This window comes from Scleropages formosus, chromosome 13 (assembly GCF_900964775.1).
Source record: "Scleropages formosus chromosome 13, fSclFor1.1, whole genome shotgun sequence".
Taxonomy (NCBI): domain Eukaryota; kingdom Metazoa; phylum Chordata; class Actinopteri; order Osteoglossiformes; family Osteoglossidae; genus Scleropages; species Scleropages formosus.
In genome coordinates, this window is record NC_041818.1 from 18,942,500 (window position 1) to 18,957,959 (window position 15,460).

Genomic DNA, 15,460 nt, shown 5'->3' on the forward strand with positions numbered 1-15,460 from the left:
AACATTGCTGCTGCCCCACTTGAGCTGAAGGGTGGTGCGCCTTCGTTGCTTTGCTTCCGTTTCATCCTAAATAATATATGATCATACAGGTTTATACATCAGGATACTGTACTTTAATGTAAAAAGTGAGGGATCCCCTTCAGGGCAGTGGTTGAGGATCATAGAGAATATTGGTGGTCTTCGTAGCTCGGGTGGATGGTTGAGGTGTTCGTTGTTTGCCGAACTTGGCATTTATGTTGCAGCCATTTCATCACCAGTCAAGGTGACATCATCAGTATGCAAGTTGTATGATTTGTGTTGGGTGCTTCCTCCTTTATATATGGTTTGATGGGTGGGATTGCCTGAAGCTTGGACATGATTGGTTGGTTTCATGTGACCTTGAGCATGAGCAGTTCTTCTGACTTCTGATTGGTCAGTTGCTGGTTTCAAACCGGAATCGGTTTGATACTGGTTAGGTCCTTGTTGGTCCCCGTTTTGTATTGGCTTGTAGATGGCGTCCAGTTCAATATGTTTGTTTGTGGAATTGACCGAAGAGTACCAGGCCTCAAGGAACTCCCTCGAATGGTTTGTACCTGCCTGGGCAAGAATTTCCGCATTGTCCATGTTGAATGTATGTCCTCCTTGATCCTGGTGTATGGATACCACGGACAATGGGTCTTGCCTCCTGGTGGCCAGCGTGTGTTCATGGAGCCGAGTTGATGATTTTCTTCCTGTTTGGCCGACGTAGTACTTGGTGCAGTTATTGCAGTTGATTTTGTCGATCACCTTCATTCTGTCTTCGTTCTTGAGTTGTTCCTTTGGTTTTTCAAATGATGTTTCGTAGAGTGGCTGTTGGCTTGTGTGCTACTGTAATTCCATGTGGCCGGACTAATCCGGCTGTCAATTCCGATACATTTCTTATATACGGGAGAGCTACTCTTTTGTTAGGCTGTTTGTTGGAGGGCAGTGGTATTTAAGAGCTATGTTGCCTGCTGCTTGGTAATCACACCTTTATATACACCTTCTGAGCTGGTGTATACCCTCACTTCTAGTCCACTGTTTCTAGTCTGCCCCTTACGACCCCACACAGCACTGCTGGCAGCAGTCCAGGTCTTCCTGGTCTCACCTACCGCAGTTTACCACACTGTCCTCCTTCCACCACTGGAGGGAGATACTCCTCCATTAAACTGGTTTGTTGGGAGGCAGCACTACAATCTAAAATGGTTTTGAATGAAATATTGGTTAGATGCAAAATTATTCTTCATAATGCAGTGTAATATTATGAAGTTGGGGAATGCTCAATGGGGAGTGCTCATTTTAATAATGACATATTTAGTATGATTTTACAAGTAGTCATTTAGAATTTTCAGTACCATCCACAGTGATGGTGCATTACAGCAACTGGGCTCGTCACTTGGATGTGGGTTTGAATCTGGCTCATTCTATGTTCACTTTTCACATTCTGCCTGTGGGTTTCATCTCGTTCCCATCACTCATATAGCTCTCACTTTTCTCCAAAGGGGGGGGGGCGCAGCTGTGCAGCGGTGCAGCAAGCTTGGCCAGGTCCTACTTTCTGGTGGGTCTGGGGTTCGGGTAGCACTTGGTGTGGCTTGTGACAGACTGGCATCCTGTCCTGGGTGTGTGTCCCCCTCCAGCCCTGTGTTTCTGGGTTAGGGTCCGGCTTGCTGTGACCCCACTCAGGACAAACGGCTTCAGCCAGTGTGTGTGTTTTTTCTCCAAAGTGACTTAAATGCACTGAAAAAAATGGAAGGTAGCTCTACGGAAAAATACTAAAACAATGCATTTACAATCAATTTAATACATGTATGTTTGCGATGAGAACATAATTATATTGCATAAAGTCCAAGTGAAAGTCAACATAATCATCAAAAAGTGATATGATCACACTGCGATAAAATTTTCCTATTTATTTAAACTTCCAACAGATGGTGTTCACTCAACATGATTTTTACTGCTTGTTCATTTTACTTAATTAAAATTAGTTAATGCAACACAATTCTTCTGCATTTTGTCTGAACTGAATTTCATCATGTACAATCTAGCTACATTTACTTAATACAGTTGTGCTGGGACTATATGAATAATATTTGTTGGGTCAGTGTATTGCTGAAACTGAACTGAAAAAGGGAGGCTCTATTAAAAATATATGTCTATTTATATGGTATATTGTATTATATATTGTTATAATTTATTATATAGTTTAACATTCTATCACTTTATTAAACATATATGAATGACACGTAATTAATAAAAATTAACAATGTTATGCAGATGACATAGGGATACATGTTTTTTCTGTCTTGTTTTCTTGAAAAAAGGAGAAAACCTTTTCAAGATGATAAAAACAAGACAGAAAATGTCGGCTTGTTGCGAACGCGGGAATATTGTTGAGATAAATATCACATCGTACGAGTCGTGGTTTATTCAAATATTCAAAGCGAATCTAAAAATTTTTGAGAGCGCTTTTAAGATCATGTTCTGGTGAAATCAGAAATGTCACAAGCTCTCGATATAATACTAAATCATGGAGACCACTGCTCTTCATAAAACTTTTTTTATTGGCCTGTGTCACGTGTATGCGCTACCAAACCAGCAAGTAGTTTATACATTTTATTATATGAATAAGTAGGTAATGATATGGGTAAACAGCTCATTTATAATTGCGTCGCAAGTTTCCACATAATCTGTCAGTAATGAGCGCAAGACCTAGACTAAGAGCTTCCACTGAGTACAGTTAGAGTTACACCCACCCTGTCCATAGCTACATTACTTCACTTGCTTCACCGTCGATACCGACACACGTCATAAAACTACTGTCGCGGCTATTGCGGCCACTGTCTTGACTATCGCAACCGTGATCGACTGCCGCAACAGTCCCTGCGATCGCGATAGTCGCGACAGTCAATCGCAGTCGTGATCGCGACAGTGGCCGCGATAGTCGCGACAGTTGCTGATAGTCGCGACAGTCGATCGCGGACACGATAGTCGCGACAGTGACCGCGATAGCCGTGACAGTGGTCGCGATCGCGATAGTCGCGACAGTTGCTGATAGTCGCAACAGTCGATCGCGATAGTCGCGACAGTCAATCACAGTCCTGATCACGACAGTGGCCGCGATAGTCGCGGCAGTTGCGTGATAGTCGCGACAGTCGATCGCGGACACGATAGTCGCGACAGTGACCGCGATAGCCGTGACAGTGGTCGCGATAGTCGCGACAGTTGCTGATAGTCGCGACAGTCGATCGCGATCGCAATAGTCGCGACAGTCAGTCGCAGTCCTGATCGCGACAGTGGCCGCGATAGTCGGGACAGTTGCGTGATAGTCGCGACAGTCGATCGCGGACACGATAGTCGCGACAGTGACCGCGATAGCCGTGACAGTGGTCGCGATCGCGATAGTCGCGACAGTTGCTGATAGACGCGACAGTCGATCGCGATTGCGATAGTCGCGACAGTCAGTCGCAGTCCTGATCGCGACAGTGGCTGCGATAGTCGCGACAGTTGCGTGATAGTCGCAACAGTCGATCGCGGACACGATAGTCGCGACAGTGACCGCGATAGCCGTGACAGTGGCCGCGATAGTCGCGACAGTTGCGTGATAGTCGCGACAGTCGATCGCGGACGCGATAGCCGTGACAGTGGTCGCGATCGCGATAGTCGCGACAGTTGCTGATAGACGCGACAGTCGATCGCGATAGTCGCGACAGTCAGTCGCAGTCCTGATCGCGACAGTTGCGTGATAGTCGCGACAGTCGATCGCGGTCGCAATAGTCGCAACAGTCAATCGCAGTCGTGATCGCGACAGTGGCTGCGATAGTCGCGACAATTGTGTGATAGTCGCAACAGTTGATCGCGGTCGCAATAGTTGCGACAGTGACCACGACAGCCGTGACAGTCGATCGCGATCGCAATAGTCGCGACAGTGGCTGCAATAGTAGTTGCGATTGCAATTGTCGCAACAGTGGTCGTCGCAGGGGGTTGTTGCGATAGTCGCGACAAATGGTTGTCGCAGGAGTGGCCTCTCGCTGTGTGCCGGTGTTCCAATGACTGTTTGTAGCTACAGACAATTATTGCACACCTGGGTAATTTTGACATGAGCACTTCATGAGTACATGAATAAGTGCATTGCTCAAGGGCTGCAGGAGGTGAAACTCTCTAGAGGCAGAATCTCTAACCAGTATACTACCTGCTGCCACAGCTTCAGGTGGATGAATGACTCTTAACTGCCCCTGGTGTGTGTGTGTGTGGGTGTGTGTGTGTGTGTGTGTGTGTGTGTGTGATTACTCTGCAATGGACTAGCATCCCATCCAGGGTGTTTCCTACCTTGTGCCAGTGTTTCTGGGTTAGACTCCGGACCACAGTGACCTTGCACTGGACAAGTGATTATTGTGAAATAATGGATATCCCCTGAAGATGACGGAAGTGCAGTTTCTTGCATTTATCTTCTCATTTACTGCAGCACTTTCCGATTTGTTTACAAAACCTGCATTTTGGCATCACTGTGACTTTGTGAGAAGAAATCGGGTCTTGAGAATTGAGATCGTTCGGCCGCCTTTCTCCACGGGCTCAAATAACATGTCGTAACTACAGCGAAGAACCGGGGCCTGACGGTTTCCAGGAACTAGACGTGTTAAAGCAGCCCTCTTCCAGAGACCTGGTTATTTATGGAAGCCCTTTTTTCACTGTATCATTGCAACCAACGGGTTTCCACAACACAAAGATTGCGTTGTATGTGCAAATGTGTGTCTGTTTCAAAACTGCAATTTTTTGGTTCCGTCACTCGCATGAGCGATTCTTTGTGTCCTTGCTCAGGTCTTATATTGAAAGAAGCTGGAATGGATGGTGCTTTCTGTCCGATCTGTATCTCAGTAGCATATGTATATGTTTCTGAGACAGTGGTCTTCACCTTTTATTGAAACGTACTGACAGACCATGGTTTGAGTCCACATTCCCCTTGGGCGACATCAAATATAACAGGCTGGAAAAAGTAACCAGCTCTCCTTGTTTAACTTCCAAACCGTCTGCACTCTGTGGATCTAAGCAAGGCTGGAACCCTCATCCCGAGCGCATATTCCTTTTTAGGTGTACGACTCCTGTGACCGGCGTCTTCGCCAACGGAGTCCCCAGCGAATGAGACTAACCAAACGCCTCGACTGAGGGACTGTGCGGAACATGCTCATCGAATACATAGTCTCGCCATTGCAGTACAGACTAAACCCCCGGAGGCACACAATTTCAGCTTTGTGCAACATACCTGGAGAGAGTAAAGTGTCACCGAGGTGGGAGTCGGCATGCCCCACCGCGACTGATCTACCTAGGTGCGTCGGCTCCCACCCCTCCAAAAGGGGGTTGACAGATGAGCCCCTGGCATTTTCATGTGAGGAGATGGAGCCGAGCTCAGACATCCTGACACAAATTCCATAGGCATTTACACCCACGGAGACCCCAGGTACCGCCATGCTGGCCTAGATAAACACTTTCCTGAATATATAATATACTGTATGTACAGTAGACAGGACAGCCACTACAGTTTAATGCAGGAACTGTACCAGAATTTGAGACTTGTATATCTTCATGTAAGTCATGTTTACTGTCCTTGAAATCAAGATCATATATTACTTATGTTGTTCTTAAAACTAAAAAGATAAACCTCACCTTTGATTAGCTCCTGGGTTATATAGACTCTTTCTCACTCTTTACCATTTTCACAGCAGCCGTAGTTCAAAATCCATTCTGTAAATATCACAGCGCACTGTAGAAGTACGATTTTTAAAACTGAATATGCAGGATTAACGGCAAATGCATTCAGATACAGAAAATGCTGCTTAGATGTGGCGACTGACTGTAAGATACAATTTATTAGGGGATTAATTCTGCTCTCCTTAAGTCTTGAATCATGGATCAATGATGTCGGAGGCTTCATTTTTTCCAGAAAACAAAGAACAGCTTCTCAAAAGGTATGTAATACATTTTCATTGAGTCACGAGACAATCTTCTGAGGGCATGAAAGGCGAACTTAGTATCATTTTAGGTTGTCGTTTCCCTTTAAGATCTGTCAAGTTTCAGCGCGATGGACCTTTGAGCTGTTTAGTGCGCTCCAGATTGTTCAGAGTGTTCCTCAGGAATGTCCTGACTCCGAATTTGTCTGTCAGCTGCTTCCCGTCTCCAGTGTCTCGCCCCAGAATGTGGGCTTGACGGCCACAAGAGTTCACAGCGATCGAGACGGACCTCAGCGAAGGGTAGCGGTCCGGCACGTAGACCCCTCACAAACATAGCTCGACAACAGGGCTCCCCGATAGCAGCTGCTCCAGGAGTTCGGGGCAGCATTCGGCATGGAATTGTGGGAATGCGCTATCGGAGAGGCCCTCGACAGAGACATGGAAACACACAGAGAGAGAATGGATTTAAGGCTACGGGTGCAGAAGTAACCAGAGATTAAATGTACCGTGGAGCTGAAAATCAGGTCACATGTGGTTACAAGTATAACAGTGCAAGAGTAGCCTTGAACGACACCTGTATGACCTTTCCTGTGGGTGTCAGTGAATTTGTGACTCTAAATTGTTCGAATTGTGTGCATTTACATTTACATTGATTTATTTAGCAGACACTTTTCTCCAAAGCAACTTCCAATGAACTCTATATAGTGTTATCAGCCTACACACCCTGTTTACCAAGGTGACTTACACTGCTAGATACACTACTTACAATGGGTCACTCATCAATACAGCAGTGGAACACACTCCCTCTGTCACTCACACACTGTGGGTGAACCTAAACAGCATGTCTTTGGAGTGCGGGAGGAAACCAGAGCACCCGGAGGAAACCTACACAGACATGGGGAGAACATGCATTTGTAAGTGAATGACTTTGTGTGTGATTCTTCTATGACAGAGTAGCATCCTGTGCACAGTGTACCATGCCTCTCACCCTGTGTCTCCAGCATAGGCTCCAGACCACCATGACACTGCGCTGAACAAGCAGCTTCTGATAAAAGATGGAAGGCTGTATGATCTTACTAATGACTGAATCTTGTGCGCTGCTACATATAAAATTACAGTGCACCTTTATAGAGAAGGGCAGAAGGAAACTGGTTTGACTCCATGACACTGTTTCTTTACCGTGCATGTGAGCTGTGGAAATCTACAGAGATCGTGATGAGAATATTTCTTACCCTGTGAGATCAAGAGGTCTTTGGGGTGGTGGAGCAGCAACCCCATCTACCCCCTCCCATATCCAGTGGCATGGAATTTTTGCTGGAGTGGGGAGGGGACGGAGAGGATTGACTGATGGCCTTTTCCACCAGTGGGGACCATGCGGACTGTGGGTGGAGCAGCCGCTTGTTTCACTCACTTGCGTGTGATGTGTGAATTGGCCCAGGCTGTAAGGCCACAGCTGTCACAGGCGTGATGTATGACGGGACGCACACTGTGCTACCAGCACTGTTTATCCAGTCGTCCTGATGCCCGAACCCTAGTCACAGCGATCAACATCATGAGGGGAGTTGAAAATAGCTCCGTGTGCTAATGGCATCGGTGGGGGGGCAGGGCATTAAAGCCAAAGGAAGTACAGAAGGACACGAAAATGTGCTCATTTGTTTCACATCCCATAATAATAGTGCACGTTATATCGTAGCCCAGAGCATGCCTTATTTAAATACCACATCAGACACGCTGGATGTACTCAGTTCAGCAAACAAACATGTTTTTGAAAGATCTGAAGCCGTAGCAGTCTACCACACACCCTGTGGCAGTTAGGATCTGTTTTCCCACAGATAAACACTCCGTATCAGTGTATATAGGGCCTTTTTTGTTTTCCTACTTCTTCCCTGAGTGAGATGGAGTTCGGTTTCAAACTAGGATGTCCTCCCATGATGAAAACCAATGGGATTATCAATGATCTGGAAATAATTGTGGTAACTCAGCAATTAATCCATAACGGATAATCCCATTTGTCTGACTCCTGGTCCAGAACTTTAATCACAGTGAGAAAAGAGCTGAACTGGACTCAACTGCCATTAACCACAATGTTCAGCACAAATTATCCTAGTTACCTACCTGGTGGTAACTAATAATCAGTTACAGGTTATTGGCATCAATACCACTCTATCTTTTAGCTTTCATATTGCTGCATTAGGTTTCTAGGTCTTGTTTCTTCCACCTGAGAAGTACAAGTAAATGCAGGCACTTTTCATTTAGACAAGAGGCGAAAAAGCTGGTCTGTGCCTCTGTCTTGAGTCGAACTGACTGCAGTAATGCTCTGTTAACAGGCTGTCCCTGTTGAACTATGTCTAGGCTGTAGTCGATTCAGAATTCTGCCACTAGGACTATCACTGGAACTAGGGAATATGTAATAAGAATATGTAACAGCGGTTCTCAGGAATATACAAGGTAGTTAATGGCCGCATTCCAATTTACCTTATTGATATTAATTCCTACACTTCTGAATGTTGTCTATGATCCTTAGATGCTGAATAACAAAGTATCCATGATTAAGATTCCAATAGGAGGAAGAGTCTTTTGCGATGCACCACCTAAACTCTGGAATAATCTGCAAGGTAATATCAGGAATATCTCTCTCGTCTCAGCCTTTAAATCCAGGCTTAAAACTTACCTGCTGTAGAGTTTTTTTGTCTTCCTCTCCACTGTTGCCAGCTGGATCACTCTGTGGTTGTTTATGGGTGTTATAAATAACCTTGTTTATAACTCTAACCTTGTTCAGCATCCTGCATCACTCTGGTGAGAAGAGCACCCTATAAAATAAAATGAAGTTGAAACTGGATGTTGCTGCATTGGGAGCAATGATGAATCCACTGTCCATTCAATTGTTTGTCTGGGATGTTAGGAGCCCACGTTGCCTCAGAACAGGCACTGCACACGTTAGATGGAAATAACACATTGTGTGCCAAAAATACAAGTCCAGCTAAGATCACAAGACTGGCCATGTGACGGAGATGTTAGCCAGCTGGCTGTGGCCTCACCTTCACCCTAATGAAGTTAACACACACACACACCAGAAAAACACGCACATCCACTTGACCACAAAGTTGTACAGTGTGTTTCAGTTCTGCCACAGATCTGCTTTTGCATGACCTGTTGTCTAAATTCCCAGTACATTGGTTCCCAGTGAGATAAAACTAAGTGCTGTTTTTTTTTTTTTTTTTTTTTTTTTTCCCCCCCCCCCCCACAGGAACTTGCACATTCCACATGGAGCTTGCACAGATGGACAGGGGAACCCAGCTTCGGTCCCCAACAAGCCTTGAACATGATTCAGGTTGCAAGAACCCAGATGGCCGCTGTGCTTGACCCCAGATTAGAATGATGCCTCATCGTCTGATATACTGCAAGTGTACATCCACTGTCCTTGACTTGACATCTGCTCACATGAGCCAAGAGACCACCCAGGAATGTTAGTGCTGCACTACTTTTTCCAAGAGCTGGTGGCCATCAATACCATCCCCATATTCATTCTAATGTTTATTAGAATTTTTCTAGTTGATCATGCAGTATGATAGAAGGTATCTGAATAGCAACTAAACAAGACAATGTGAGTTCGCAAGTGGGTTCAAAGCAGCTGACAGCTCAAGTGGTGGCTGTTCCAAGCCCACTTGATTTAATCTCTTACTTTGACCAGTTGCTAAAGTCCAGCAAGTAGTAGTCAGATAAGTCATGTGAAGAATTAACACACACACCGTACTGCAGGCATCCAATATGAATAACTACTTGTAGAAGGATCACAGTGGTGAAGCCATCCTGGAAACATAGGGTATGAGGCAAGGTACACCGTTGATAGGGCACCAGTCCATTGCAGGTACTGTCAACATATATGACCTGTATTTCACAGTGGTGTTGCCAGTAACTTGATGGGCATACAAGCATGAACACAGTCAACTATCTTCACACTGTTCTGTACCTGATTAGATAAAAGTAAATATATAGCACTCATGAGGTCACTCACACCTTACAACATGTGACTTTCACAAACATTGGGGGGGCAGGACAACATGGACTAAAGTTTTAGTTTTTTTAAATTTATTTTTTTTTTTTTATACAGTTTGGGTCTTCCCTCCACAGCCATACAGTGAAGTACAGTGGAGTGCTGACAATTGCTCCCACACTGCAGACAGACAGCCTTGGGCCGCAAAAGGCAGCGCTAACATGGAAGACTAGCGTTAAAAACCAAAAATAACTTGCTGCTGTCAACAATCACCCTTGCTGCTAAATGTATAGTGTCATACATTTATTTAGCATTTAAAAAAAAGTACCAAAAATACAAAAGGGAGAAAAGAAAAACTTAACTGCAGTCTGGCAGCTACAAACCAGTTGCTCCTCCTACAGCTTGCCGAGAGCCTCGGTGACCCCAGCCTTCCTCAAAAAAAGCACTTTGTTCTCAATTTCAACATAAATGGCTGCCTTTACACTCAACAGTGAACTTTTTTAATAAACAGAAATGGCTGCCTTTAATTTCAGGGATAAAAACCCTGGTTGTTTTGTGTTTTCCTTTCTCTTTTAGTGCTTTGGGGAGAAGGAAGGAGAGGAAAGAAAAAAAAAAAAAAGAAAAAAAAATCAGTAGATCCAGGGAAGGACCCTCAACAGATTTCTCCATAGGAGGAAGGAAGAGTTCAGATGTCCATCTCAAACTGGTTATCTTCAGCTGTAGAGACATGAGAAGGGTGGGGGGAGGGAATGTCAGCATCAATCCAGAAGTCTGTCTCCATGTACTCATGAGGCCCATGGGGAAGCGCTTGGTCCACTCATCTAACACTAACATTTCAAACATAATCAAGTGATTAATACTTTAAACTATCATGGTTCCAAAAGAAAAAAGTTACAAGACTCATGTGCAACAACAACCCTTAGCAGATATTAACCTGAAAGCAACAATGATACCTTTTCTACTCACCAATAATCTAATTTGAGCTTTGAAACAGATAAAATAGATGCTGAGCTATCCTCAAAACGAGTGTGTAATACTGCAGTACCGATAGCAAACACTGCATAGATTCAACAAGTGCTAATAGAAGCTGAAGGCAAATACATGTTACAGTGGGCTACAGAGGTGGAGTCCTGGACCAAAGGGACAGTACACACAAACAGAAAAGGAGAAAAAAAAAAAGAAAAAAAAAAAAAAAAAAAAACTATGTCACCAAGATGTGTTGTGTGCACAGGATTCCTACCAAACAAGCAAAGTGAGTTCATGTTCAGACCAGTGTGAGAGGTCGGTGACAACAGTTTTCCCCTGTTTGTTCTTTGGAGGTCCTTCAGGCGACAAACACTCCTTTTGCATCTATTGTGTTGCCTCACCTGGCAGATCCTTGACTTCCTCCTCCAGCTCTTCTTTGAGTTCCTGAAGTTTGCCCACAGGGTGCAGCAAGGGCACTGTGACCCCAGGTATCTGGGGAAGGCAACAGGGGGGTGTACGAGCAATGGGCGAATTCCGGCACTCCAGCAGGAACTTTCTGTCATAGATAATTCGTGTTCCTGCAAAACAGAATGACAAGCTCAGTCATTCAAAGGGCTTAACACCTTCTTCCCCCCCTTAGTTTGTATATTTTGTTCAGCATTCAGAGCTACTTTTCACCAAATGTGTTTAGAGAAGGGTGTAGTGCACAAATATCCCCAGTGCAAAAGAATGTGTATGGTTGTGTCTGTTGGTTAATGTGTCTTAGCCAGGGCAGTGGGCATGTGTCAGGGAGTCTGAATGTGTGCCCAAACACATTAGTCGACAAGAACGCTAGTGAAATGCTGCATGCTTTCTGCCCTTTGATTTTTCTTTTTTTTGTTTAAAGCCAACCTTTGCCCAAGACACTTGATCCAAGTCACTTGTTCTGTCAGAGGCGCTGGACGTTGACCAGTTTGGAATTACACTTCCTACCACTGGGGACTTGGGGGTTGATTTTGGCAGTACCGAGTCAATTCTAGGAATCCGGTCCGCACACGAACCGACTACATGAAACAGTAAATAATATACTCTCAGGCAAAGGGCCGTGCTGGCAAACGAATGAAACAAGCTACTAGGAGGCTCACTACCAAGGGCTACACAGATTGGCCAATAGCATAGTCTGCTGGAAAACAGCCACTGTTGCTCAGCCAGCACTGCTGACTGGACAGAACTGACCAACACTCGTGCTGCGCTGTCCTGCACTCGGCTGAAGTTTGAACCACAGTGCACAGTCTCTCTGCTGTTTTGAACTGTACCATACCAATGAGGTCTCTCAAAAGTATGAAGAAAACATGTTATGCAACTCATTCCAACGTGCACTGTGTGACACATGAAGCAGGGGAGAAGGGGGAGGGGTGGATGCTAAAGGAAGACAATACCGCTGCTATAAGAACAAAGTGGTCTACTTAAAGGGTGGGGGAGTCCTTCACCTCACCCTGATCCCACTCAGTACAGCCAGTTTCCTGCAAAAGGCTGTCTGGGCCCCTTCTGCTTACACACACTAAACTGACAGAAGAAAAGAAACAAGAAACTGGTTCAAAGGGACAACAAACATGAACGCTAAATTGCCCGAAGCGTTTTCTTTTATCAATACTTACCACTCAATTTGTTTTAATTTTTTATTCTTAGACACCGAAAACATGTAGTACACTATTGCATAAATATTTAAATTATTCTGAACCTTTCAAAACAACTTAAAATTAGAAAAGACGACATGTCTGCGCAGAATTAGAATGACAGACCTGTCCCAAACTCGTCGAAGAGGACAGGCTGCAGCTATGCATATCCATCACCCTACCTGCGGACCTACAACCCTCTACCGGCCTGCGTAGGCAGAAACAGCGGGCGCGCTTTTCCCCGACTACACGGCCAACACTTAGCTTCTCATTCTTAGAAAGGGGCTGTGATCTCTGACTTCCTCTCTCGCTGTAGTACCTCCTCCTGTCCAGGACGGGATGTTCTCGGCTACAGCCGACGGGATCCGCCCCTCGGTCCTAACCTCCCGCTTAGGCCCCCGGGCAGCTGGCCAGCGGGCACTCTTCCACGGAGACCACTCCTGCTTCATGCATAACACGTGCTTTCAAGGGACTTGTTTTCTGCCCACTAGTGGAATGTTGCATCATCTTTCTCAGCCCTGCTTCTAAGATAAGACTAACTTCTCTACACAGCACACATCATTCCTTACATTGTTACTCTAACATATCGCATCAGACACCGAAGTGATAAGCACAGCAACTGCAAAAAAAAACCAAGTGCAGGCCACTCTGAAGAACCTGCTTAACTACCACCTAGAGAAATCTTTAAATCACATATCCAGATTCCCCCCCCCCTTTCTACACAAGGGCCTTTGAAGCTTTATTATTATTATTGTTTCTAACTGAAGAATAGATTCCCTCTCACCCCATTGTAACTCAGGAACTGGGATATGATTTTGTCCACGTACAGTGGATTTAACATTTTCTAGACATAACATTAGTTCATACAGCTGATTAAATTCTCAAGAAATTAAGTGTCCCCCCACCCCCACCCAGAGATTCCTCTGCAAAATGGAAATATGATCGAGAATAACGTGCAATACCAACGACTTCCGACAGATGGAGTCCCGCAAATTCCGTAACACATCCGCCTCAAAACAAAGGAAAAAATACAACTTGCTTAGTTCCGTTACCGCTTACACACAAAAAAAAACACAAACGCAATTTAAAAAAAAAAAAAAAAAAAGGTAGTGAGGCTCTGGAGTGCTGTATTTCACAAACGAGAAAGGGCAAATAATAATAATACGCGCACACAAAAGAACGACCGAATCGAACGGCGACCGAGTAAGAATTTAACTTGTGTTTGTGTGAAAACACGATTCTCACTAAGACTACACTACTAAGCAGCTTCGTGTATTTTAAAATCAACAGTTAGTAGAAGAAATAAAAAACACTACAGCAAATATATTTCATTTTCTAAGAGAATGACGACGACTAAGCCGCGCGCATGCAGAGTGGTCAAGTCAAGACGTTCCAGCAGAAGACCCCTGATGAAAATGGTGTCACGTGTTAAGGGTAGGGACGATAGTACAGAGAGAGAGTGTGTGTGTGTGTTTGTTGTATTTGCGTTGTTGTGTTACTGTTGAGAGCTCGCTCACCGCCGGGCGTCGTGGAGAAGAGCGTCCCTCCGGGGGTTTGGCTGTAACAATCAGGTAGCTGCGCCCAGTCCTTCAGGTGCAGCACACGGGTCGGGATCGGGCAGCTCTTCGTCTGCTCGCGCTGGCCGGACATTTTAACACGTACTAAGTCTTAGTTAGTAAGTACTGTTCTGTCTGAACGCGTCTGACCTGAGGTACACACTCGACTCGTTACAAATACAAGCCCAAAGCAAGCGACACGACGCACAAAGAAACCGCGGCTTGCTGGCCAAAAAAAAAAAAAAAAAAAGGAAAAAAGAGAAAGCGAGACAGACTGTCGCCTTGGCCGGTGTAATGGCGAGCTCGGAGAGAAGCCGCTGTCCGCGCGCGACAACAGGCTGAATGCGGAGCGTGGCCACGTGCGCGTTTATTTGCAAACTGCGAACAGGACGGGGGGGGGAGGGGGCTGCAGTACGTGACTCTGTTCATGTGACGACATGTTCTGAGCTGTTGCAACAGAACCACGCTGGAGCCAATCGCATTCGGGAGGGGTTGAGCTCAGATCTGACTTAGGGCCAGTCGTGTGGAGCAAGTAACACCAGATACGACCCGGGACCCAATCACTTGTGGAAGTGGTGGATGCGGATCTGACGCAGGACCAATCAACTAGGAAAGCTGTGAACCCAGATCCGACCTCGGACCAATCACATTCAAAAGCGGCGAATGTGGCTTCGGACCTACTACGGTTCAAAATGTCCCACTGATTCGCAGCTGCTCGAGTCCCACGGGCCCTCGCTTCTTTGAGGACCTACGGAAAAAATGCAGCTTCGTTTCCCTTTTCCGCGTTTATAACAGCCCACAATGCTTTGCAATGCAAAAAAGCAGAGCTCATTCCTGAGTATAGAGCTTTTCAGAGTGCTGTGAGGAAAGTGCCGTTTTGATTCTCTGACAAATATTTAACTCTGACATTACAATGATTACTTAAAATATGTATTTAAGTAGCACCATTGTTTATGGATAGCTTGACGGTAGGACGGAGTACTGAATATTTTTAGTAAGGTTCTGCACGGAAGTCGACAACGTGATTGCTACTGGCATTTTTAATTGGTTTAATCATTTTCTTCCCACAAATGATTTTAGTGGCAAACCTCAGCCCAGTTAAACAGTAATGAAATAACTGGTTCTTCAGGTAGATGCTAACTAGGAAAGACGAACACTCATAGTACACCCAACTTATAGAGCTTCTTATAGAAGAAAGTCCAAGAAACGCAACACTGAACGACTGATGAGTGATTGGGGAGTGATGTTGAGTAGCGCGCCCCCTGCCGGTCCACTAGCGAACATAGCCTCAACCAGCACAGAGGTGACAGCAACAATTTGTGAACAACCACTCAAAACCTCATGTAAGCA

At 45.2% G+C, this 15,460-nt stretch overlaps 1 protein-coding gene across 1 annotated transcript; it reads right to left on the reverse strand.

Moving 5' to 3' along the window:
- Nucleotides 1-10,011: 10,011 nt before the first annotated feature.
- eif4ebp3l (eukaryotic translation initiation factor 4E binding protein 3, like) lies at nucleotides 10,012-14,503 on the reverse strand. Its single transcript, XM_018756411.2, has 3 exons — nucleotides 14,072-14,503; nucleotides 11,301-11,477; nucleotides 10,012-10,650 (listed from the first exon to the last, which is right to left on the reverse strand). Exons 1-3 carry the CDS (start codon nucleotides 14,202-14,204, stop codon nucleotides 10,619-10,621), a joined length of 342 nt encoding a protein of 113 aa, XP_018611927.1. The 5' UTR covers nucleotides 14,205-14,503; the 3' UTR covers nucleotides 10,012-10,618.
- Nucleotides 14,504-15,460: the final 957 nt, after the last annotated feature.

What these genes read in the sequence shown, in the direction of transcription:
- eif4ebp3l (XM_018756411.2), bottom strand. Translation starts at nt 14,204, where the DNA reads ATGTCCGGCCAGCGCGAGCAGACGAAGAGCTGCCCGATCCCGACCCGT. An exon ending in CTTCTCCACGACGCCCGGCG is followed by an intron (nt 11,478 to 14,071) that starts GTGAGCGAGCTC and finishes TCTGTTTTGCAG; the next exon opens with GAACACGAATTATCTATGAC. An exon ending in GGAAGTCAAGGATCTGCCAG is followed by an intron (nt 10,651 to 11,300) that starts GTGAGGCAACAC and finishes ATGTCTCTACAG; the next exon opens with CTGAAGATAACCAGTTTGAG.